General features: G+C 46.8%; 1 protein-coding gene across 3 annotated transcripts in view; it reads right to left on the bottom strand.

The window, feature by feature from the left end:
- The window catches only part of LOC127392156 (sphingosine-1-phosphate transporter SPNS2-like), a 136,571-nt gene that overhangs the window by 25,666 nt on the left and 86,569 nt on the right, over positions 1-24,336 (bottom strand). For 2 of the 3 annotated variants that reach the window (XR_007891201.1, XM_051635770.1), the window contains exons 6-10: positions 22,150-22,292; positions 20,434-20,586; positions 18,443-18,632; positions 12,101-12,166; positions 3,750-3,848 (exon numbers count right to left, since the gene is read on the bottom strand). Coding sequence is in view for 1 of the 3 variants with exons in the window: in XM_051635770.1 (XP_051491730.1) it covers positions 3,750-3,848; positions 12,101-12,166; positions 18,443-18,632; positions 20,434-20,586; positions 22,150-22,292 (651 nt within the window). In the remaining 2 variants the exon portion in view is untranslated. The remainder of the gene's footprint in view (positions 1-3,749; positions 3,849-12,100; positions 12,167-18,442; positions 18,633-20,433; positions 20,587-22,149; positions 22,293-24,336) is intronic. The other variant, XR_007891202.1, reaches the window with a different exon arrangement.

Raw genomic sequence — 24,336 nt, 5'->3', positions numbered from 1 at the left:
CAGCCAGAGCTGGAAGCAAGGCAAGGGTGGGAGAGGAAAGCACTGCTCTGCTCCCACAGGAAGCAAATGACAGACTTGGAGACAAGAAAGCACCAAGGCATGGCTTCAAAAGCAGAAGAATGACTGCCTGTACCTGGCTTTCCTGAAGCAAAGGAGCATGGCAGCTAGTGCAGGCAGAGCACTGCTGCTGGGAAGGGATCATGCACACCCTGAGGAGGGCAGACAGGCCCAGGCACGTGTGTGCACAGATCAACCTACAGGCACAGGTCCAGCAGCACTTCTTACACTTACTTCATTTTAAAGGGCAACAAAGATCTAACCAGAATTAATAATACAAAGAGCTGGAGCATCAGAAGAGTGAAGATATTTCACGTTCTGCTGCTGGATGCCTCCACTCAGCTCTTTTCCTTTGGTGATGCTGTCTAGGCATGAGGGCACAGGAAGAGCAGTAGGGAGGCCTTTAGCTGCTGCTCAACACCAGTGGTGGCACTGGGGTATTTCTCTTCACTGCTCTGTGCTTCTGCCACTGTCCCTGGGACCTTTCAAAGACAGGAAGTACCAGAGGTATTTGGGTGTAATGCACTGAACAGGTGACATTTCTCAGTGACCACCTCAAGAACAAAGCATGACGTTACACTCCACGTTGTCAAACAGGAATTACTTCAACTCTGCAGGTTGCCACAAAGGTCCTGCAAAAGTTACAGTTATCTAGGAATAAAAACTGTCTCATCTAATGAAATACTGCAGCAATGCCCATCCTTATTTGTGAATGAATAGGCAGCATGGATTTATAGTAACTGATCTCAGTACTTGGCAGGGAGTAAAACCTTCTGCAAATTACAACTGCCACCCTGAAACTGCATTTGCATAAGTTCTTTGTAAATAAATCTTAAGCCTTTTTACCACAAAAAAAGTTATCAATATTTAAAGAGACATGAAAAATAACCATACATAGATGCTTCCTTCCACTTAGCTTGTGAACACTACCATCTATTTGGTGCTTTGGGTGACTGGAAGGGGCTGCACCGCAAGATTCGGAACTGACTACAGGAAAATGTGACCTTCAATTCTTCCAGCACATCATGGATCAAGGAGGCAATTGCACACACGAGGCTGCAGCTGTTAAGTACCTTCTTCATCCCATTATAAGATCATTACAACATGTACTGGTATCCAGCAGAGACAACTGCCTGCAACAGCTCAGTCCTGCGAGGACATGGGCGTTCAGTTCTTTACTAAGAGCACTGCTGGAGGGAACCTCCCTATGAATTCCCCCAAACCATGCAAGATCCCAGCCAAGTCTGGAGCAAAACACTGGTCGTTTATGGAGGGAGGTGCAGGAGGATTTGTAAGCAGCCTGCAGAAATGGCAGATCTTCAGGGTCTGAGGTGAACCCCGAGTGCTCAGGAGGCCGTGCTGCCCGCGTTCCGGCTGCGGCAGCTCCGTAGGTTTATCCTGCCTCTCAAAACTCACACTCTGCTCTTGGGCTGCTTCATGGTGACTCTGGAGATGCAGCACCACGGGGAGATGTCCTCAGGCTGGGGGGGTTCCACAAGGGCTATGGGAATTGTGTTCCCACATTTCCCTTCAAGCCAAAAGGAGTGTGGGCTGAGCTTAGCTCCCATGGACTGCCTTGAAAATCCCCGTCATGAATCCAAGGCTCCTCTGGAACCTGCCCCAGTGAGGTTTCCATCCTGCATGAAGATCTCCACCCCACACCTCAGCTGGACAAATTCCAATGGCAAACACCTGCAGATTTTAGCAATAAAATTGTTTGTCTCAGCTCTGGTGGAGAAGCTGTTTGTCTGTTCACTTTAAATACGACTTGTTCTCCTACGTCAGAAGGGAGCTGCAGTTGACCTTTCAGTCTCTGGCACAGGGAGCATGAGTCAGCCAGTCCAGCCCAGAGGCTGCAGAAAAGGATGCTGGTGCCTCCCCTGAGTGCTTCACTCCTGCTCTCCTGCCACAGAGCCTTGTACTTGGATAGTTACCCCTCACATGAGAACTGCCCAGCAACTACAGCATTAGAAAAGAGTAATTGAAAATCATAACGAATATTTTCCCAGACTTAAGAAAGCCTAAGGCAGCTATTTCAGGCTGGCATCCTTAAGTACCTCACAACTTGCTTCATCTCTCCATACCAGAAGGGCAAGGCACATGATTTTCTGCAACCAAAGCCCTTTTTTTCATCCGTGACACTGAAGAGCCCTAGGCAACTTTCAAGATTAATTGCAATCACTCAGGGGCCTCTCCGTTCCTCACAGACATCCCTCTTACATCACAAACAGAAGGAACATGCAGCAGTCACCTGAGATGGCCCCAACCCTGCCTCTGATCCCTGGTGCCTGCCTGGGAAGAAGCTGGTCTGCTTGGAGCATCCCACTCCTTGGTGCTCCCCATGGCCCCTGCACAAACCTCTCTCTGCCACTCATCCCTTTGTTCTCACCACTTTCAAATGATTTCTAAAATAAGATCATTTCTCCCTGGGTGCCCAGGACACTGAAGTAAACAAAGAGTAAGCAAAATTGTATGTATTTATTCTCTTGAGAGATTTCTCATTTCCTTGGTCCATCCAGCCTTATCTGTCTCTGTCTCCTCACGGATGTTTCAAAGGGCTACAGAGCAACTGCATCATTGCTGGGAGCTGCCCTTCAGGAATAAATATTATGTAGGTTTAAATAGATCAAAACAAACAAACAAAAATCTAAGTAGATACATCTAGGTACACACACAGTGTCTATGGGATGAGTTGACGAGGAAGGATGGGTGTGGGGTTTGTTTTGAAGAAAGGCCCACAGCACCCAGCAGCTGTGCCACACAGCAGTGCTGAGCTGGAAGAGCACAGCAGGGGCTTGTCTTTCAGGTGGTGGGACAAGTGAAGATCCCAGTTGTATCCCTGGAAAACTCCAGCACCTTCAGCACAACATGGGCAGTGCCACTGAGGGCTTTCCATGGAAGCCACTGCACTTGATCAATGTTGACCTGTGTTCTCTGAAGCTCAATGCACCAAACTCCACAGAAAGGTGCAAAGGAAAGAAATGGCAGCAGTGTGTCTAGATGTCTTGTACTCATTCAATTTCCCAGTCCTTCCAGCTGGGAATGTTCCCTGATTACCAGCTTTTGGAGCAGGCTCTTGTCTTGCTCTGCACTGGGATAATGGTAATTAAGGAGGGAGACCTCCAGTCAGACCAAGGCCAACAACAGCAGTAACAGAAAGGAATACCTCTGATGAAAACCAAACCCATACACAGCAGAAAGGAATACTGATGAAACCCCCACAACATACACACCCACCCTGCCATGGATTGTACACCCTCAGCCATGATACAAAACACACCAGCAGGTCCTAACAGCTGCATGTTGCTAACCATAAATAGATATTTGGTTGAGGAGACCAGATGAACAGTCACACACACAGAGCTCTGTTCCAGTCTGATTTCTAATGGACCTATGTCCACACCACAGAAGCAACTGCTCTCCCTTTACAGACCTTTCTATAAGCTTTACCAATGGCTAAAAAGATTTAGAAGCTCCCTCATGTCCTTCCAGGTTTGAATTTGTAACCCACTGGTACCATAAGCACGTGAAGAAGTTGCAGTGCCCTGCAGAGCTTCCCAGTCTGCTGGTAAATACAGGCCTCCCTTCCCCAGCACGGCTTCACTTGGTGTTTTAGATAAAGCAGTTAGTGAGCAGAGACAAAGACAAACGTGGGCACAGCAACCCTGCCAAAACCTGCTGTGAGCACTTACAAATCCAATCAGGTAAGGGCTGCCAGCATCTCCCAGGAGGTGTGAAGTGAAGCTCTGCAAGGCCACTGCGGTCGCACGGCGGGTCGGGATCACCACGTACTGCAAAGAGGAAGGGGAAAGGAAAAAACACAAATGCATAAGGAAACCAAAGTAAGAACCCGTCCAGCTGGTCTGGTATTGCTCAGCTTCTACTACCCAGGTCAGGACAAAGTGCACAAGCTCCCCCAGACGTTGGTGGCAGACACAGCCGCTGCGCGGTCCGTGCGTGGCTCCAGCACAGAGGGAGCTCAGCTGCCCTTCCAGGCCTTCTCCTGCTCCCTGCTGAGGGAAGGAAGCTCTGTTGGGTCTGCACTCTTCCCAGCAGCTCTGAATGCATGAGTCTGGCCACCAGCTTTGCCCACAAGACACTTTGCCTGTAGAGGGCTTGGCTGAGGGAAGTCCCAGGGTGTCTGCAGCACCTCACTTGCTCAGCAGCACCAGCCTTCCAAGCAAGGACCTGGCTGTCACCTGGGACATAATCCATAATCAAGGTATCATTTTCTTTCTTAACCACAAGCAAGTCAGATCAGCATGAAAGGTCACACATCCCTCCCCTTCCACTCCATCTTTAGCCACTTTTTTTTTCTCCAAAAATTTGCAAATCCACTTGTGAAAAGCCACAAAGACACATTAGGAAAATTTCCTGCAGCCAAGGTATCACAGTTTGGTCTCAGCTTCTCTAGCAGGACATGACCCTCTTGGCCAGGTCGAGCAGAATCAGTCTGACTACAGAGGATCAGTGGAGAAGACAAACTATTTCCCCACTAAGGGAGCAGAGTTCACAGAAAACAGAGCCCTGGCCATGGCAGGGGATGAAAGATGAAGAAAAAACCACAACAAACAACAACAAATCCCCATCCTATGGAATGAACTTAACTTTATAACACACATTTGGGAGCAGAAAAAGTCATTGTTTCCTGCATAAAACTTGTGAAAGAAGCTGGCAAGAACATCTACAGCAAGCCCACAGATCCCTGCTTAGAAATGGACACTGTCTTGATTTCAAGGCTGTTAAGTCATGAAGAATTCAATAGGTTTCTACATCCAAGTGAGCTTTGTTTCCACTTCCAAGCACTGAACCTTGTTCTGCCTTTTTCTCTTGCTCTGAAGAGCTCTCTGCCCTGCCAGAAATGACTCCCTTGCTGAGCCATCTGCAGACCATGATCCCCTTTTACTTGTGCACTTTCACTCTGAGGAGCAGCCTCTAGACTTTCTTCAGCAGCCATGCCTTCCTGGGCTTCAGCTTGTTCTTGCAATCATTTCCTGAGGTCATTTATTAATGAAATGTGACATCTCAGGACTGGAATGTCCCCAGCTAGAGATACACAGGGCTGAATTTACCTTAGCTGACTGAGGCAGGGCTCAGGAGGGACAGAGCTGAGGGTCTGGAGCACAGTTTCAGTGCTTTAACACTCCTGCTTAGGGAAGGTGAGTTGTCCTGTCTGCAGGGGAAAGAGTCAGCCAGGAAAAAAAAAAACAAGGAAAGAAAAGAAACAGCACTGAGAAAATCCCCACTAGAAGAGAATTGATGCCTGTTTAGAATGATCATCTCATTCCAAGCAGCCACAATTAGGAACAATGGGTAAAATGAGATGAACTGCTTCTCCTTAGGGTTTTAACATCTGCTTTGGGAATGACCTGCCAGTTCCCTCAGCACTGGTTTGACCAAGCTGCAAATGCACCCTGCTAATGCACTTTGACACCACCCTTCAGATGGGCACCCTGTTCAACTCCTGCTGTGCAACAAAAGAGCAAAAGACACTCAGGTCCACAGCAGCTCCCTGGCTGTGGGTGTTAGACACTGTCCTCCTTCTGCATCCAAGAGCTGAAAACAGACTTGGAAGGTTCACAGAAATCCCCAGAGGGAAATAAGGTCTAGACTTCATTAGAGGGAGAGAAACATCCTGAAGGTCACCCTGAGAAACAGTAATAGAGCCACACAATTCATTACCATTCCCCAAAGATGCAGGGTAATGGGTGCAACCTGCATAGATTAGGTAGGGAATTAAAAATAAAAAGTTATTGTCCTTCTTCCCCCCTGGCCCCAGCTCATCCAGGGACAGTGCTGAAGGATTCTGCAAGGGCTGCTGGCAAAAAAAGGGCATCTGAGAAAACAAAGTGAAATTCTACCTAATTCCCAGAGCTCTACAGCTCTGGGAAACAGGGAATTTAAAACTGGTTTCTATGTTTTTCTTTCTATAAAAGTTATGTTCATAATCTGGAGAAGAAAGGCTGCCTGGCTCTATGTTCTATCCATTTGCTTAGCAAAATGACAAAGGAAATGGCAAATTTGTTCAGAACTTACTGTTTTCAGGGAGTGGCAGTGAATTGGTGCCAGTTAGAGACATTATCTTGAAAGGCACCTGAATCATATATATATATGTGTGTGTGTGTATATATATATATATATATATATAAAATACACATGAATACACACACACACATCATACATCATTTTGCATTTAGGTCTGTATTATACAGACATCTGGTTTTGCAAGTGGCAATACAATTCCCAGCAAGTTTTCAGTTTGCCTGGTTAAAGAAATTTGCCCAAAATTCAGTAAATATGGCCTGGAATTCAAGTGACAACCAGCTGCACCCCCTGGGTGCTCTAACAAAACCAAGCACATGAACATGACATTTTTCCTCCTCTAAAATGACACTGGAAAAAAATAATAAATATGTAAACCAGCATCTCCAAAACATCCAAAAAAATTATCACCCCTATCCCTGCTTAAAAGCATTTTATTCTGATGGAGAGGAGCTACTTGGTAACAAACATTATCTACTATTCTAAGAAGACAGCAGTAAATTACAGCTTCAAAAGGGCATTTTGATACTAAAATAGACCTAAATTCAAACCATAAAGGGCCTGGTTTGAAAATGCCACAGAAGCTGGAGGTGGAGGAGCCACAGCAGCTGGGGTGGAAGAGAATGGGATGGTCCTGGCTCATCCCCTGCAGGTCCAGAGGCAGGGAGCACAGAGGATGGGCAGGGAGGCTGACCAAGCAGCTTTGGCAAACCTCTGCTCTTTAAATAGAGGTTCAGAAAGGCCATGGTTTTACTGCTGACATCCCCTTCCTGCAGTGAAACCAGCAGAAGGAGTTGGTCTGAAATAACTTAGCCAAGAAAGCCAAGGAGAGATCAACCTTCTCCCAGTCCAGTCTAAGCCCATGTGCTAAAGAAGGGAGTCCTGATGTTTATATCTCAACTTTGATAGAAAACTCTCCTTAGCTCAAACTCTTTGCTACCCTTTGTGGGTCAGACAATAATCTTCAGGGCAATGCACATTGAACTCTTTGAGCACCAAAGGCAAACACACACTGACTGCATTCCAACCAGAGACAGAGCCTGGACACAGCCCAGGTGTCCCTCTTGTAACCCCTGCTCTGGAAGGGCTGTGATCCCAAAACCCCAGCCTGAGAGACCCTTCACTCCAGCTAGGCAGACACTGCCCAAAAAAGTACTCCTAAATGAAGGAAAAGGAGGTTGACTTGGTCTCCACAGCACAGTGTGGGGCATCATACATTTTTCAGTGATGTCCAGTGACAGGACAAGGGGCAATGGGTGCAAACTGGAGCACAGGAGGTTCCATGTGAGTATCAGGAAGAACTTCTTTCCTGTGAGAGTGACAGAGCCCTGGGACAGGCTGCCCAGAGAAGCTGTGGAGTCTCCTTCTCTGGAGACATTCAAACCCCCCTGGACACGTTCCTGTGTGCTGTGCTCTGGGTGACCCTGCTCTGGCAGGGGGGTTGGACTGGGTGATCTTCCCAGGTCCCTCCCAACCCCTGGGATTCTGTGATCACACACCCACCTGCAACCCTTGGCCCACAGAGGAACAGCAGAGCCCTCCTGGCACCTCCCCCCTGGTCAGAGCCCTGCTCAGGTGCTCCAGGTGAGCTGTGCACCTCATCCAGCTGCACTCCTCACCCAGCCTTCAATCTGAAGGTTACTGGTGGCCCAGTGGGAGAAGGAGCAATGAGAATTCTGGAAACACCATTTATCTTGTGCTGTAAAAATAGGGCAGTATTTTACATTCCGTAAATAATTGGCTTTTATTTATAGGGCAGGTAATCAGAACAAAAGCAACATTCCTCCTTCAGCACAGCTGAGCACCAGTCTGTGCCTGTTTCAAGCCTAAAGAAGGGCTGTGACTCTAGAGCAAAACATAAAAGCAGCTCCTCCATGGCAGCTCATGACCATTGAAAAAGAGCTAATGTTTTAAAAGGAAAAATAAACACCTAGATAATTTTTTTTTTTGCATGAGCCTCAGGACTCTGCACAAACTGGAGGATGGCTTTTCTCAGCCAAGACCTAAAGCTGTTGTGATCATAACAGCTTGAAGCCCTTTAAATTGCCCCCTGGCTCTTACACAGAAATGCCACCAAGCCTCTGTCCATCCTCTTTACTTTTGAGATGTGCTGTGGAGGAAAAGCCTTACTAGGAGGACCAGAGTGCACCAAGTCCCAAGCACTCAGCATCCCTCAGGATGTCACACACTTGCCTGCTGCACTGAAGCTCATTCATTATTGTTATTACAAGGCAGTTTGAGTGCTACTTTGGGGTTCTGGTAATTTTGAGGCCAATCTGCAAGTGATGGCTGATGAAATCTGTTTCATAATTAGCATGCACCATAAGAACCACCCCCCCCTTTCCCTAAGCACCATATGAGCATGTGCCTGGGAGGAGATCTGGAGAGTTGTGCTCAGGAGAATAAAGGTCTGTTTTGTACAAATTTGCATTTGGAACAAATATCAGCCCTTTTAAAATCTGAGGCAGGGCAGTGCATGCTGCAGTGCTGACACCTTATTCAACTCAGCACCTTGTACCACAGACAACTGGAGGAGCAACACTGGCAGGAACAGGACAAGCAATGGAAGCACAAAGCTCTGAAGAGCCAACAATTAAGTCTGAAGATAATGAGCAAACATCCTTGTTTTGCCAAGGAAATTAAACTTGCAAAACCTTTGGAGATCCTTCCCAACTTGCCCAATAAGGGTTCTTAGGCAGTCAGGAGATCTGTAAGTCTTGGGAGAGCTCTGATAAATCATTTAGGATGCAGTTTCCAAAAAGCCTCACTTCTGGAATAATGAAATCAGCAGGAACAGTGTTCAGCCAGTAAGGAGAGCTTTTTATCCATGAAAACAGGGCAATATTTATGTATGTGATGGACTTGTTGTTAAGCTCACACTAATAATGCTTTTAAACTCCTCACCAGCCCCAGGCAAGAACAGACACACTTCTGATTACACTGAATAAATAGTAATCAGTAGAAATTAATTTGCCAAACATTTAAAGTGCATCTTCTTGCTCAAGCATATCCCCACCTTTCTCTGGCTAGGAGTTCTTCTCCAGCTGCCTGTCAAACATGGTTATATCCCTGGCTCTCACCTCCTGTCTGACTAACCATCCTCTCAAACCCCTGGTGGAATATGAATGCACTTCAGACCATCTGTTTCCAGCCTCGCATCGACCTAAGTGGATGTTTACATTTATTTGTATAGCACTTCTGCAGGTCTATTCATGCTGATAATGCACCAAGCTGGGCATTATAGATGACACTCAGTTCATTTGTCTAAGCAGACAAGGGAATATCTAGCTCAAGAGTTGGCATCCATCACCCAGCTCAGATTTTTCAAACGTGGTTTTAGTTTCTCTTCCGTGTTTTGGAAATTGAACTGTGAAATTATTTCCAGGCATTTCTTAGGGAGCTCAGTTGCATTAGAGCAACAGAAATAACTGCAAAGGCATCCCTACAAAATGCAACTGGCTATGGGATGCTAGTCACAGAAGACAGCTGGCAAGCCCTAGAAAAGCTATTAAAAAGCTCCAGGATCTTGAAGTCACATTGAACTCCTGGCAAAAAAAAATAATCTCAGGAATTAAAATAGGAAAATGATGGCATCCTGAGTCCACTGGATACAACAAAAGGGTTGGTAGAAAAATGCCTTTTGGGGTTAGCTTGAGACAACGTAGGTCAAGCTTCAGCTCTCCCTCTGGCACAGATTTTCTGCAGGACCTTGAACACGTCCAGCAGGTTCCCAGCCTCCAGCTGCACGATGTGGGCAGCAGAGGTGGCTTCAGGAGCCACTGCTGGAGGACTGCAGCTGTGCCCCACGGCCAGGCCCTCTCGTGTTTCAGCCAGTGCTAGTGAGGATATAAGAGATCTCCTATCCAAGCCTGAAAGGTAATTCTGGCCATGGAGAGCTGGGAGTGCTCCTGGGAACATCCCAGCCAAAGACAGGTGCTGGCAGGAGGCAGTAACAAGCAACAATAAATCACAGAATCATAGAATGGTTTGGGTTGGAAAGGAGCTTAAAGATCACCCAGTTCCAACCCCCTGCATGGGCAGGGACACCTCCCACCAGACCAGGCTGCTCCAAGCCCCATCCACCCTGCCCTTCAACACTGCCAGGAATGGGGCAGCCACAGCTTCCCTGGGCAACCTGGGCCAGGGTCTCACCACCCTCACACTCAAGAATTTCCTCCTCATGCCTAAACTAAATCTCTCCTCTTCCAGCTTAAAACCATTTGCCCCTTGTCCTCTCCCTCCCTGCCCTTGTCCCAAGCCCCTCCCCAGCTTTCCTGGAGCCCTTTCAGGCACTGGAAGGTGCTCTAAGGTCTCCCTGGAGCCTTCTCTTCTCCAGGCTGAACAACCCCAGCTCTCTTAGCCTGTCTTCATAGGTGCTCCAGCCCTCTGATCATCTTCATGGTCTCCTCTGGACTCTCTCCAGGAGGTTCCATGTCCTTCTTATGTCAGGGGCTCCAGAGCTGGACAAAGAACTCCAGGTGGGATCTCAGGAGATGCGAGAGGGAGAATCCCCTCCCTTGACCTGCAGTCCACACTAAATATTGTACTATAAGCTGTTCCTCAGCACAGCTGTCTGCAGGCTGCACATCCAAGGGTTAAGCCACCACTTAATGAATGGCCAGAGCAGCCTTGAACTTGGCACAAGCTGCAAAACCCCCCAGAGTCAACACCCGTCCAGCCCCCGCAGGGCTCCGTCACGGTGAAGGTGAACCAGGAAGAGGAACCAACATCAGTCATTCAAAGCTGCCTAATGCCACTGAAGTGCCCTGATAACCTTTGCTTCTCTGTGCTTTGCTCACCTTTGAGAGAAGGGGAAGTCACCATCCCACCCCCAGAAGTGTTTGCTGCACAAACGGGTTAGATACTGAAGGTTCATCACACAAAGCAGCCGTGGCAGCTGCAGAGCTGCCCTCAAACATCAGCACAGCCTTCAACTTGAACCATAAACAGAAGCTTGAAGGTCTTTGCTGAGTCAATACAATCAGCACCATTATCTTTCCATCTAGGAATACGGAGCCAGATTGTTTGGCTGGTTGATGGTTTGCATGAGCAACAAATACAAGTCAAGGGAGTTTCCTATTGATGCCAGACTGATTCTATTTTTAGTTCTGTCAACAACCTGCCAAAAGGCCTCGGGCAAGTCCTGTCATGGTGCTGTGCCCCAGTTTTTTTCTCCTTTTTTCACACAATAAACAACAAGTAACCTCCCTCAAAATGGCTTTTCAACACACACGATCTTTGATAGGCTCTGGAAATCTTTGATGGAAGCATCTACAAAGCACACAAGGCTCCCTGACAACATCCAGACCAATTAATATGAAACTCTAGCCACTGAGGTCAGCTTGCTGATTTGAAAGTCTTTTTAAAATCCTATGGTGGAGAAAGAATGGAAAATGAAGGGCATGAGGTGAAAAAAAGTCCCTGACAGTTTCCTCTTGGCCAAGGTGGACAGAGTCCAAAACATTCTTCATACTTTCTTTTCCTCTCTCCTCTCCCAGAGGTGGTTTTCTATTGTGTATGTGTTGAATGGGAGGTTTGCTGGAGTTAAGCCAAAGAGAGAGGTAGAGGCCTGCCTTTGTGGTCAGAGGAGGGAGGGAGGGAAGGATTTCCTACTGCAGAACAAAGCTGAGTTATTGATAACAAAATCCACTGATTTGCTGACTATTAGGAAATGCTGGCTGGTTTCTTTGCAGGTGGGATTTTGCACAAATATTTAAACTTTGGGGAATCAATTTGCATTCAGCAGCAGTGTCCTTTCTGGGCATCTCCTCTCCCTGGTGTGCAGAAGAAGAGATAAGAAGAGTCTTTTTTTTCTCTCTCTATCTCACTTTCCTTTCCAACAAGTAGAAAAAAAAAACCCAACCAAACAAAAAAAAAACCAAACCAAACCAAAATGCTGCAGTAGGGGCTAGGAATTTGGAAGAGCTTTGGGTTGTTCTTGCAAGCTGCCAAAGTGCTCTGGCCACCAGAAGAGAAAGGTGCTGTTCCAAAGTACACTCACCATTAGTATGTCTGCTGTGATTGCCCAGTTTGAAAACAGAAGAGTTTCTCCGATAAAAATGCAAATCTGTTGTAACAAAACACACAGAAAGGAGAAGATTTATTCACTTGACATTCCAAGGGAAAAAAAATAACCTGTCACAAACTTCCCTTTGTTGCTTGGTTGTCTCAAACCTACACAGGACGCTCCTTGTTTCTGGGGGTTTATCCTGAAGGTTAGAAAATTTGAGATTTTTATCAGGGCTCCAGAGGGCTGGGCTGCAACTTCATTAGTGTGAAGTGTTCATGATCTACAGAGCAGGTAAAGAAAAGGCTGCCACACTTGGTAACAGCAGAATATGAGAAGCCAGCATGAAGACACAGCACTAGGCCTCCATACTTCAATCCTTCTGTTCCAAAAAGCCAGTTAGAGAAGGTGAGGAGGCCACAAGTCTCCAGAACACAGTCATTGTCCTCACTGGGAATCAAGTGATGTGTTCAGCTCTGTAGCAAACCAAACTGGGATCTCTATCCACCGTGTGGAAGATCCCCTCCCTCCCCTGATAGCAAGTTATGGCCTTTTGGGGTGGGGAGGCTACAGGTTGGGGCACTTTAACAACTGGAACATTTCCCTGGTAACACCAAGGTACAGTCAAGACAGGGCTTAAGTATGGGTTTTGCAACACCAGTGTTTTCTGGTGGAGTAGAACCCTTGATTCTGTGGAGGTAGTCAGCAAAATCCATTCAAAGCCCTGTGTGTGTAGTGGGATGAGAGCTGCTTTTGGGGGTGGTGTGGGATGAACAGCCCCCACCCATCCCTTCCACCCCAGGCACTGCCTCCTCACTTACATCAACAGAGCCAAGCAGGGATTCAGATCAGGAAAACTGAGATGGGGCAAAGAATCTTTTGCTGGGGGGAGGTAGGGAAAGAGGGGTTTGTTTTGCTTATTTTTCTTATTTTGGTTCCCTGGTGCAGTTCACTAAATGGCTCTACCAACACCTGTAGCTGTTGAACCAACTGGAAATGATGAAGGGAAGAAACTCTCTTAACCTGGCTTCATCATTCAAAGAAATATCTGTCTGAGTCCAATGCAGCAAGGGTGAGGCAGCTTCAGGAGGAACTCTGCCTCCATCCCAAAGCTTGTGACCCATATTTCACTAATGCAGCTTTTGCTTTCATGCTGCAGGTGAACAATTGAATGAGGAAATGTAGGTTCAAAGGGATGGATAAACAAAGACAGAAAATCTTCCACACCTCATTCCCTCTTCTCTTGTGCCTTATGAAGAGCAGAGAGCACAGATAAATAAATAAATAAAGCACTCTACACATAACCAGACTTGGAAGGACCCCCATTCCACACCAGCAAGAAGGCAAGCAAAGCTCCATTACCAGATTGCCCCCAAAAGGTTGCTTTTTGCCCAGCTAACCCATTTCTTTTTGAGGCATCTAGAGAGAAAACATTACTCCTGGAATCCCTACTGGTAGTTAACTATGAACAGCTATAGAGATTTGGATTCAGGTAATTGAAGATTCCCCTTTGAATTGCCTTATGCTCAGTTTTTATTATGTTGGATAGGCAACAAGTCATTAATGATACAAAGCCAGCAAGAAACACCTGGTGCCCTTTGCTCTGGGGAAACACCAAGATGGATGTTGGTTTGTGGTGTTCTGGGGATCTTGGAGGGGCCCTGACAGTCACAACCACTGCCCCAGCCCCTGTTGCTTGCCCAGCTGCACTTTGGGGTGGGAGGAGGAACCTCTGAGACTGGCAGCTATGGCTCTGATGTGGCCACCACCAGGGTCTTTCCCACACACTGGCTGAGATTGCTGAAACCCTTCAGACCATCAAGGCACTGCCAAGAATAGTCTGCTTTATTTAGCAAGCCTTACACACTGACCTACAGAAAGCTTCCTCCATTTGTTTCTAAAATTGTCTGTGTTTCCCACACATTCTCCCTCCCTATCCCCTCTTTTTTTCTGACTGGATCTGCTTCCTCTCTGATGGTGCCTGAGACAGTCACTACAGCCCAGCTGGTCAGCTAGGAAATCTCCTCTTTCCATTGTCCCACTCTCAACTGCTCTCCCTTCAGTTCAGCTTTCACTGGAAACAACTGCCAAGCTAAGAAACACAGATCCCACCAGTCGAGGTGCTGGTGGCAGCTGAAGCCCCGTGTTGTGTAGCAGGGGCATTTCAGAGCCCCAGGTGGGCTCTGGGGACCTGCTCTGAAATCTGCCCTACTACAGATTTGCAGCTGCTGCTGCTGGGGTTCTGCAGCTGGACAGATGTGTTTGAGCTTGGGAAAGATGTAATCGTGCTTCTGAAGGCAACATCAACATGCCCTGCCTGCTCATACACACTGCAAGCAGGCAACTGCTTGCCTCAAGGGTGTACACATCACACACACACACTTCCCATTGAATCATAGGATGGTGAAGGTTGGAAGGGACCTTACAGATCATCAGGATCCAACCCCCCTGCATGGGCAGGGACACCTCCCAGCAGCCCAGGCTGCTCCAAGCCCCATCCAACCTGCCCTTCAACACTGCCAGGGATGGGGCAGCCACAGCTTCCCTGGGCAACCTGGGCCAGGGTCTCACCACCCTCACACTCAAGAATTTCCTCCTCATGTCTCACCTCAATCTCCCCTCTCCCAGTTTTAATCCATCCCCCTTGTCCTCTCCCTCCCTGCCCTTGTCCCAAGTCCCTCCCCAGCTTTCCTGGAGCCCCTTCAGGCACTGGAAGGTGCTCTAAGGTCTCCCTGGAGCCTTCTCTTCTCCAGGCTGAACACCCCAACTCTCTCACCCTGTCTCCAGAGCAGAGCTGCTCCAGCCCTGGGATCATCTTGATGGTCTCCACTGGGCCCTCTCCAGCAGGTCCATGTCTTTCCTATAAATCACTGAGGTGCTACAAACTTCAGAAAGTCCCAGTTTTGAATTGCTGAATCTCTATTTCCCTCAACATCTTTCCACGAAAAACGTGTTTAATATGTGAATTCTGGTAAAGGAAATGAGGAACAAGTGGAAGATGAAAAAATAGGACAAAAGATACTGACATTAAAAAAGGTCTGTCTTTTAGCTGCTAATGGGGATTTATAAAAATCAGTTCATCCACTGCAAAGGGCACATGAGGATATGTGGCATTTCTGCTGGAGAGAGACTCTAGGGATGCTCACTGCAAATAGGGCAGACTCCAGAATAGATCAACAGCTCCTGAAATGGCCATGGTTTTAACTCCTGCCACACTTTTAGAAGCCTCATTTTACACTGAGACTTCAGCTCTAGAGGTATAGCCTGCTCTGAACTCACCTGTGTTGCAGAATATCTCACCATCTCCATTTGGCAGCCAGTTGCTCATCTGTGAGGAGCTGATAGAAGCTATGTCCCCCTCAGTGACCCATTAGCAAATTGCTTCCCCAAAAATGTTAGCAAAGTAGGTTTTAGAGTGGTCACACCAGCAACACACTCAGCAGGATCTAAGCAGGTTATAAACTCCTGCCATGGCTATTTGCTAAGTGCCTCACTCTCTACATCTTCATGATCTGTATTTCTCTTTGAAATGGTGGGTAAGTCTCCCTCATGTACTCTTGGAGTTGAAGGAGGTCTAACTCCATCTCAGTGTTGGGCAGTATGGATGCCTCAGAAGTTGGTATGTCACCAACACCATGTCAACAGAAGGTCCCTGCAGTTGAGCCTGAGGTGCTGTAAAAGCTCCATGGCAAGGTTTTACCCTGGAAGTTGCTGTTTCTGCAATAAAATGTCCTTGAGGAACTGAAATAGATGTTGAAATGGAGGTAGACCAGGAACTTGGAACAGTGTCTAGAGGAAAGCAAAGCAAAGCATCTCTCTCCAGTCATTTGGAGATTTAAACTAGTCTAAAAATCTGCTGTTGAAATGTCTGAGCAGTGCAACACAACGATGCCACACAGCTAATGGGTTTCAAGAGACAGGCTTGAAACCCAACATTTCAAAGAGCACATCTTTCAGCAAGACTGGGGCCTAAAGATATGCAAATTGCTCTTTGAAGGAGCTGGACTACAAGACACACACGCTCCAAGGAACACAGAGTAAGGACTGACTGGACTATGCAGCCAAGCAAGATAGCACAAGACTGAAGCAGAAGTGTCAGAGAACGTTGTTTTATTCCACCTTTCCAGCCACTTCCACCCCTGCCAATAATTTACTGCACTAGCACAAAAAGACTGGATGGAAAACAGGAGTCTGGCTACCTGCTCCAGGTAGGAGTGGCTGCTACAGAACTGGAACAGCAGCTGCCCTCAGGGACCAAAGCCACCCACAAGACAGGACTGAGCAGGGGAGGAAAGGCACATGTGTTCAGGGGAGGAAGAGAGCAGACAGTGACAGGCTGCCAAGGGACAAGGTGATCATACCAAAGGAGATGCAGGTCTTTTCCAAATAAACAAAACCCCAAAAGCCAAGGAAAATAAAAAAGCAAGGGCTCTGCTAATTCTTGCTGCTGCCAGTGTCAGTTGAAATTGAAAACTCTCAAGTGTTAAGTACAGCAGGGAGGGAGATGGTGGTTCAGTGGCCACCACAGCTTGTTGGGAGAGAACACCCCCTCATGGGGACCTGTCTAAATGCTTGGATGTGATAATTTAAAGGCTCTGAGCCAATGAGGGGTCCAAAACCAGTAACCCTTCCATTTTAGCACGGTGAGAGCAATGACAAAAGCCTAAGGACAGTCAGAGCACAGAAGGTCTGGAAACACCACCTTAGTGGGGAACAGACCTTGGCTTTCCCAGTCATAAGAACTCAGTGATGCTGTTTCAGCATGAGAGGCAGAACACAGCTGTCAAGGAAGCTATCAGAGATGGCTTTATTAGATTTAGTGCTCATGTGTCATAAAATAAATTATGTCTAAGATTGGTTAAATAAAACCATCTATATTTATATATATACACAGTGCAGAATTGTCACATGGCTATTAAAAAGAAACAATCTAAGAAGAAAAGATTAAAATGAGAGCAATGACCACCAAAATTTTTGAAAACTGTAATCCCAGCTTAGAAAGGGAGGACTTTCTGCATAAAGAGACTGTACACCACAAATTAACATGTCTGTCATCAGGTCTGAGACAGGAGAAAATGACAGGTCTGGCTGCACAAAGAGGTGGAAGGGATGTGACAGATCCCTTCCCTCCAAGACTCCAGGAGAGGAGGGTTGATGCTTGGCCAACCAGTAACACCCTCTTACAGGTTGTCTGGGGTGATCATTTTTCTGCTGATCACTCAATCAAAAGCTCCTCCAAGAACGTGCCACAAACCAGAGGATGGAATCTCTTTCTGACACTTTCTAAACAGCCAGAGTACGTTCTTGGTTCTGTCTTCAGGTTTTTAAACTTCCACTCTTCCTTCTTGTCCTTCCCCATGATAAGGGCAGCTAGTGAAATACTCAGAAAATAACCCTGGCTGGGCTAGTGCTAGAAATGCAGTGACAAGGAACTGCAGGAGGGTGGCTGGTTGGGTAACTGTAAAATAATTCTTGCTGGGTGGAGTGTGCACTGCAGTGTGCAAGCTAAGGGCTGGCTTGCAGGGACTATCCCACTACTCCAGCCATCTCAAGCTTTCCCTTCAAAAACTTCTCCCAGATGTCAGGCTTCTCCCTGTAACATTGAGAGGGAACCTGGGACCTGTTCAGGGTACTGGAATTCTACCCTCTGCTGAAAGCAAGATTCTAGCCTGAGGCTGGGTTATTATACTGGAGTATTTCCTTTTCTGGGTCTATCTGATGTCTTTTTATATACTTTGATTATAAACCCTGTGGGAGGGGCCATATTTTGATCTGCATTTGTGCAACACCAAGTATTGTGGTTTCCTGGGCTGTGACTTAGGACTTTCAGGTGCTATGACAAGACAGATAACAACAAATTGGAATGACATGGTAATTACTGTTGGTCTGCAGCAAGTTGCCTAGCTATGGAAATTAACAGTGCTTACAGGTAGTCAAAAGCATGCCCACAGACAAATTACACTGTAATTTGGTACCACTGCAGCTACAACACCCTTATGGTAAGGGAAGTGGCCAGTTCTCCTGTACCAAAACATCAAGGCAAGAGCAACAGAGGTCCAGGTAGAGGTGTAGACAGAACAAACCCAATGGCAGGGAACTGTGGCTTTCCACGCACACCCTACCTCCCCAGCTTTAAATTCTGATGAGTCAGCAAGGGGATAAGCAGCTGAGATACCATTTTCCCTGCAGGCACATCTAGATTGTGCCAAAATGCAGGCCATTCAGAAGGGGAACACCAAGACCACCGTCTCAGGCTTCCTGCAGGGACAAGGCACAAGTCTTCTAAGGAGTCTGGTAGAGGGAGTGAGGCTGGCACATGCAAGGGGTTATACTTACATAGGCTCCCACAATGCTGCTCTTGGCAGCCACGAAGATCAGACAGATGAAGATGGCTGATCCAAGCATGCCAACAGCACAGACAAGAGGATCAGCTCGCTGGGTTTTTAACCGGCACCATTTGGTTGCCCCAGCCCCTGTGATCACACCCAGGAAACCAGTGAAGCAGGTGATGGCTCCAAAGATCAAGCTATTCAAGAAAAAGAAACAAAGAGACAGTTATATTTGGGAGGGGTGGGTGGGGGGAGTTACTCCCCAAATAGGCATGGACTTTGAACAAATGATTAGGGTGAACCGGTTAATGGAAAGCTGAGTGTTGGCTTTGCAAGTTTAAAACAAAAGAGCTCCCTGCTGAGTGCTTGTGATTTCAGCTCCCTGCTGTCCCCCACGCCGAGGGAAAACCTGCAGATGAAACTCAGCCTGGTGCACAGGCATAGATCAACACACACAGAGATGCAAAGGGCTCATACTGCTTCTTTGTGTGGAGCTGCACCTCCTATCAAGCGCGCTGCACTGAGAAGAACCTGGCTCCATCCTCCTGACACTTCACCCTTTCCATGTTTATAAACATTGATGAGGTCACCCCTCAGACCCAACTCCCTCAGCCTTTCCTCGTAAGGGAGATGTTTCACTCCACCATCTTTGTGGCTCTGCACTGGACTCATGTTTATGTGGAACCTCCTGTGCTCCAGTTTGCACCCTGTGCCCAAACCTAAGTAATAACCTGCACATGGATCATGTAAAGGGAAATCGTGGACAGAGCAGGGAGCTGAAGGGAAAGAAAACCTAACAAGACTAAATACCAGTGACTTTCAATATACTCTGAGCTTCCAACTCCTTTCAGACCACTTCAAAGAAGCCTGATTAGATTATTTTGCTGTTACGTTACACACTTGAAACGTGTTAATTTAAAATTAAAGAGCCAGGAGTTGTCACGGATTTTCCATATTGCATGTGCAGGGCTTGGATTACAGAGTCTTTGGCAACCACATGAGAGAAGCTCCAGGACAGCTCCCAAGACAGGTGTCATCAAGGAGTGGAAAACTTTCTTTGTAAACAGCAGATGGGCAGCCTGACTGGAGCTGTATTTTCTGCTCACCACATTTTTGCAGAAGAGACTGAGGCTGCCCACTGGGCTCTCTACTTGATGCTACTCCAAACCACTAAGTAGTTTGCTTGAGATGGGAGACTGTGTCAGCCACAGCAAGAAGGTTTCCTAATGTTATTTTTCCCTTCCAAGCTAAAAAGCAAAGGGGCTGACAAAAGGCAGGGGTTTTTATCTTTTATTCACCTGGATAAATAGGCTTTTTTTAGCATTTTATGTTCTGTGCCATCATGGGAAAGCACAAAATGATGAATTACTTCCCTTAGCTTATGTGCTGCAGGTGAAAGTATGTAACTGGGACTGAAAAACCAGGCCACCCTATAACATGGAGCCATCCAGACCAATGCATCCCAGATCTCTGCACCATTTTTCAGCAAAACTCAGCACCCACAGTGATGCACAGAGCAATGGGACACAGGGAAGCCCTCCCTCACACAGGAACTGAAGGCTTCAGGGTGAGCAGCCTCAGGAGAACCCTCAATTACAGCAACCAGCGTGGCTACACAACCTGCCAGCTGATCCTCTGCTGGTTCTCTGCTATCACAGAGAACAGCAGGGCTGTTAAGAAACCAAATTCTCTCCCAGCTCTTCAAGCATCTTCTAGGGTAAAGACATCAGTCTGTTTTCTGCTTCTGCACTATAGCCTGGGAACTAAGACAGAGCTGAGGTCATTGCTTGTCCCTTGCTCTGACTTCATGCCATGAAGAAAAGAAGAGAAATAAAACCTAGTTTACAATCTCAGCATTTCCTATCATTGTTGCAAAGACCTAGAGGAAATTACAGACATTCTAGTAACTTGACTCCGTGGGACTTGCCTGTTTCCTCTAGTAAATAAGCCCTCACCCCCTTCTCCCCCTCTTCTAAAGCAGTGGAGTAAGAATCCCACCTATCTTTGGTGCCACAGGGCGGTGAGCTGCAGGTCTCTGCCGTCTTCTGCACCACCTGTGCTCTGTGAAGGTAGAGAGGGATCCACATGCCAAGTGCCCCTGTGGCAAAGGAGACAGCTGAGGTGGCCAACGAGGAGAACACGTAGCTGCGGCTGTGGAGACACCAGAGGCAAAGCCAAGAGAAGGTTTAGAGGGAAAAGTGAAAGAGCAGGAGCCAGAAGCTTGTGCTTCACTGACAAAACACAGTGTTCCCCTGTACCAGCCACCTCCCTTTGCCAAGGGGAACAGATAATACAAGGTACAAAGCAATGGAGAATGAGAGACATGGAAGACTTCTTCATACATGATGCTGTATTGGTAATAACATACTTTACCTCAGAGCTGTTTCAAAGAGGCGTGGGAACGTGTTCATGGGAACGTTTCAGAAGACAATCAGTCACTAAGACTTCCATAGAACCATTAAGGTTGGAAAAGACTTTCAGGATCATCAAGTCCAACAGTAACCCAGACACCACAGCCACTAAACTATATCCTGAAGCATCACATCTAAACACTTCTTGAGACACCTCCAGGGATGGTGACTCCACCACCTCCTTGGGCAGCCCATTCCAAGGCCTCACCACTCTTTCAGTAAAGAAATGTTTCCTAATATCCAACCTAAACCTCCCCTGGCACAACTTAAACCCATTTCCTCTTGTCCTATCACTGGTTACTTGGTAGAGGAGACCAACACCAGCCTCTCTACAACATCCCTTCAGGTATTGCAGAGAACAAGAAGATCTCCCCTCAGCCTTCTCTTCTTCAGACTAAACAACCCCAATTTCCTCAGCCTCTCCTATGACCTGCCCTCCAAATCCCTCACCAGCCTTGTTGCCCTTCACTGTAATATCACCTGTTTATCTGGATTACCAGTGTCCCATCTCCCATCTCCCTCCCCGTCCATGCCACCATAGGATTACTACTAGTAACGAAAAAATGAATACAGAAATACTGATAAATCAACCATCATCACTTCTCATACACCTTTGGTAGTGGATGACAACATCAGGAAGGCATTTTAGCCAGTAGTTCTAAAAATGAAGGACACCATTAGTGCCTGGTCAGAATTCTGAAGTAGCACTGAGTCCACAACTGCAAATATTTGCACATTCCCAGGCAGCTTTATGGAAGCAAGTGCAGCTGCTTAAATACTCATGAACATGTGATCATTTGTCCACATATACAAACACCCAAGGACATTCAGTGCTCATGAATTCAGTCCCACGTGGCTGTATAACATACATAAACTTGCCATGTAGTGCAAGCTTTTGTGTATTTTCTCCTCTTCAATTGCTCTGGCGTTTAACTCCCTTGTTCACCTCAGCAGAGCTGCTCTTTCAAGGAGGAAAAAGGATCTAAGCATCTGAACAACAGTGGCACAGCAATTAATACAGGAACACAGCAATTTATACACTTCAAAAGCCTTGATTTGTCTGAAGTATGAGCCAAACAAAGCAGACTCTCTCTTAGATCTCAATCTTGGAAAGGTTAGAGCAAAAGCTGAGATCCATCATTGTCACTGCGGTCGATACCTTGTGAAAATACAACTGTGATTTTCTTTCCTAGGTCCAACTCCCTGCATGTCATCACTTTCCAGTCTCACTAAGAATCACTGGGCATTGGATGTTCCAATTAAGCATTAGAGGAAAGCATGCTTTTGACTAGGGTGCTCTTACTTTCTAATTAGTGCTTTCATGTCTCTTAGCCACGAGGTCCGAGCCTTCAGCTGTCCCCCAAGTTGTTCAACATTTCCTCTTTTAGCAGCAGGTACAAATATCAAGATGAGTGTCCCTGTTATCATTCCCAAGAGTGGAGATACCTGCAAAAAAGGATCAGGGAATTAGCACAGGAGTCAGCAGGGTTTGCTTTGACTGGTCAGGAAGAACCAGATTACATTAGTTTCATTCCAGCGACTCGATTCTTTGCAGCAAGACAGACCCTGTGAGCACACTGAGGCATCTGCTCCTTTCCTTCCTCTCTGACATTCCCTGAACTCTGGAAGCAGCTTGGAGAACACTCTGGTTAAGGCAGCCCATTTCTTTGTGTTAGTAAAGTACCAAGATTCACCAAAATACAGTTCTTCACTCATGTTTAACCCTTTGGAAAGCTCTTCCCAGCTGGGCTGAGAAACCAACTGTTTTCTGGTGGAGCACAGAAGCCTTTGAGAAGCAATGAGACCAGGCAAAAGATTTCTGGATGTAGGGAGCACACTGGATTTGAAAATCCTTGCTTGACATGCATCCCTCTTCCAGCTAACCCACAATGGCTTCCCATTTTCAGGCAGCTTCAGTGTACAGCAGATCAACAAACATTGACAATTCAGGCTGGATGACAGGAAAACAGCACTTTCAAGGGTTCCTCAGGTTTCCCAGTTGCCAATCCTTTCTCCCAATCACTAGACAAAACACAAAGATCCCACATTGTTTTGCAAGCTCCAGACACGATTCTTGTTTTGACACTGAAATTCCATCATTGTTTGAATGGAAAAGAGCTCTGTAAGGAAAATAGGAACACTCTGCTACACATGCTATTTTAAAAACAAATTCCTGATTAAAAAAAAAACCCACCACAACAACATCTTCCAATAATAACCTGGGAACAGCCTGTACACATAGGACAATGTTCCACATCCAGAGATGGCAACTCAGAATTCTTCTAGGGAAGGGAAGACAAAAATATTTCAGAACTAGAAAGTCATTAAAATCCCTTGTGCAGGGAATACAAGACACAGCACTAGTAAAAAAAAAAAATATGGAAATCCTGGGATTTTCTAGGGTCATATAATTTAAACTCTCTTTGATATTTATCTAAAGGCTTAATCCTTTGACAGGACAATATCCATGGATACTCAGTAATGCTCCAGTGAAACAGTGACATTAGTGTTAGATCCAGAGACAAAGCTGCCACTTGCCAATGTGCCCTTCTGCCTTGTTCAGCCCGTGAAGCACAGATGATTCCTGCCCTCCCGTGGCTTTGGAGACCACAGGAGATCACAGAGGGAAGCCTTCACATCTTGCAAGGGCACAGGGATGGCCACGGGGATGGAGGCTGCTTTACACTGATGTCTGAAAGCTTTCAACATGTGTTCTTTGATTACAAAAGCAAAGCAAGGCTGTCCAAAGCTACCATCAGAGAAGTGTGCAGCTTGTCAGGCTCCCCATGATTTTCCACGGTCAAGGAATCACACATCAACGTGTCATTTACAGTGGAAATGATGACCCACAAGAGAAATAGTCTTGCAGATAGCCTGGATCTCTCAGCATGATAACTATGGAGCCTTCACTGGAAGAGAAAGATGCTCATGAGGATTTCTTTGCACAAATTAATCATTTGAGTTTTTGGGTAGAAACACAAGAGCCCTCCAATGTATCAGCCTCATTAAAGCCCAGGGACCAGGGGGAGGGGCTCTGGGGTTTCTTATTCCTTGGGCTGGCCTCTGCTCAAAAGGTAATTTCACCCTGAAGGTATTTGTGCTGCTGAATGAAGCAGCCACCCTCTGGGTGTGAAGCTGCAGGCTATTAAACTTTTCATTTCAGGTTCACAGCTGGAAACTTCGCTCCACTCTCCTGACTGCAGATGAAGTGGTGATGGTGATTTCCCTAGCTTTGCTTATCCTTGCTGGCCAGGGAGGGAAGGGGCTTGTGCCACAGAAGGGGCACATTTGCTTGAGATGGGAACCCGTGTATTTCATCACCTGCTATTATAACTGGTATTGACCTGAGCTTCATGAGATTCTTTGTCTTCACCAAGGGCCAGAGGCAGAGAATGCACCTCGTGGGGGCTCGTGCCACCCCGGCTGCCAAAGGTCAGAGAACAGTTCTGCTGGGCCACTTCCTCCCAGCGCTTTCAAGACATCTCTGTGT

Source organism: Apus apus, chromosome 18, assembly GCF_020740795.1.
Source record: "Apus apus isolate bApuApu2 chromosome 18, bApuApu2.pri.cur, whole genome shotgun sequence".
Lineage (NCBI taxonomy): Eukaryota > Metazoa > Chordata > Aves > Apodiformes > Apodidae > Apus > Apus apus.
The sequence above is the reverse complement of the archived record's forward strand: the minus strand, read 5'-3'. Positions and strand labels throughout refer to the sequence as shown.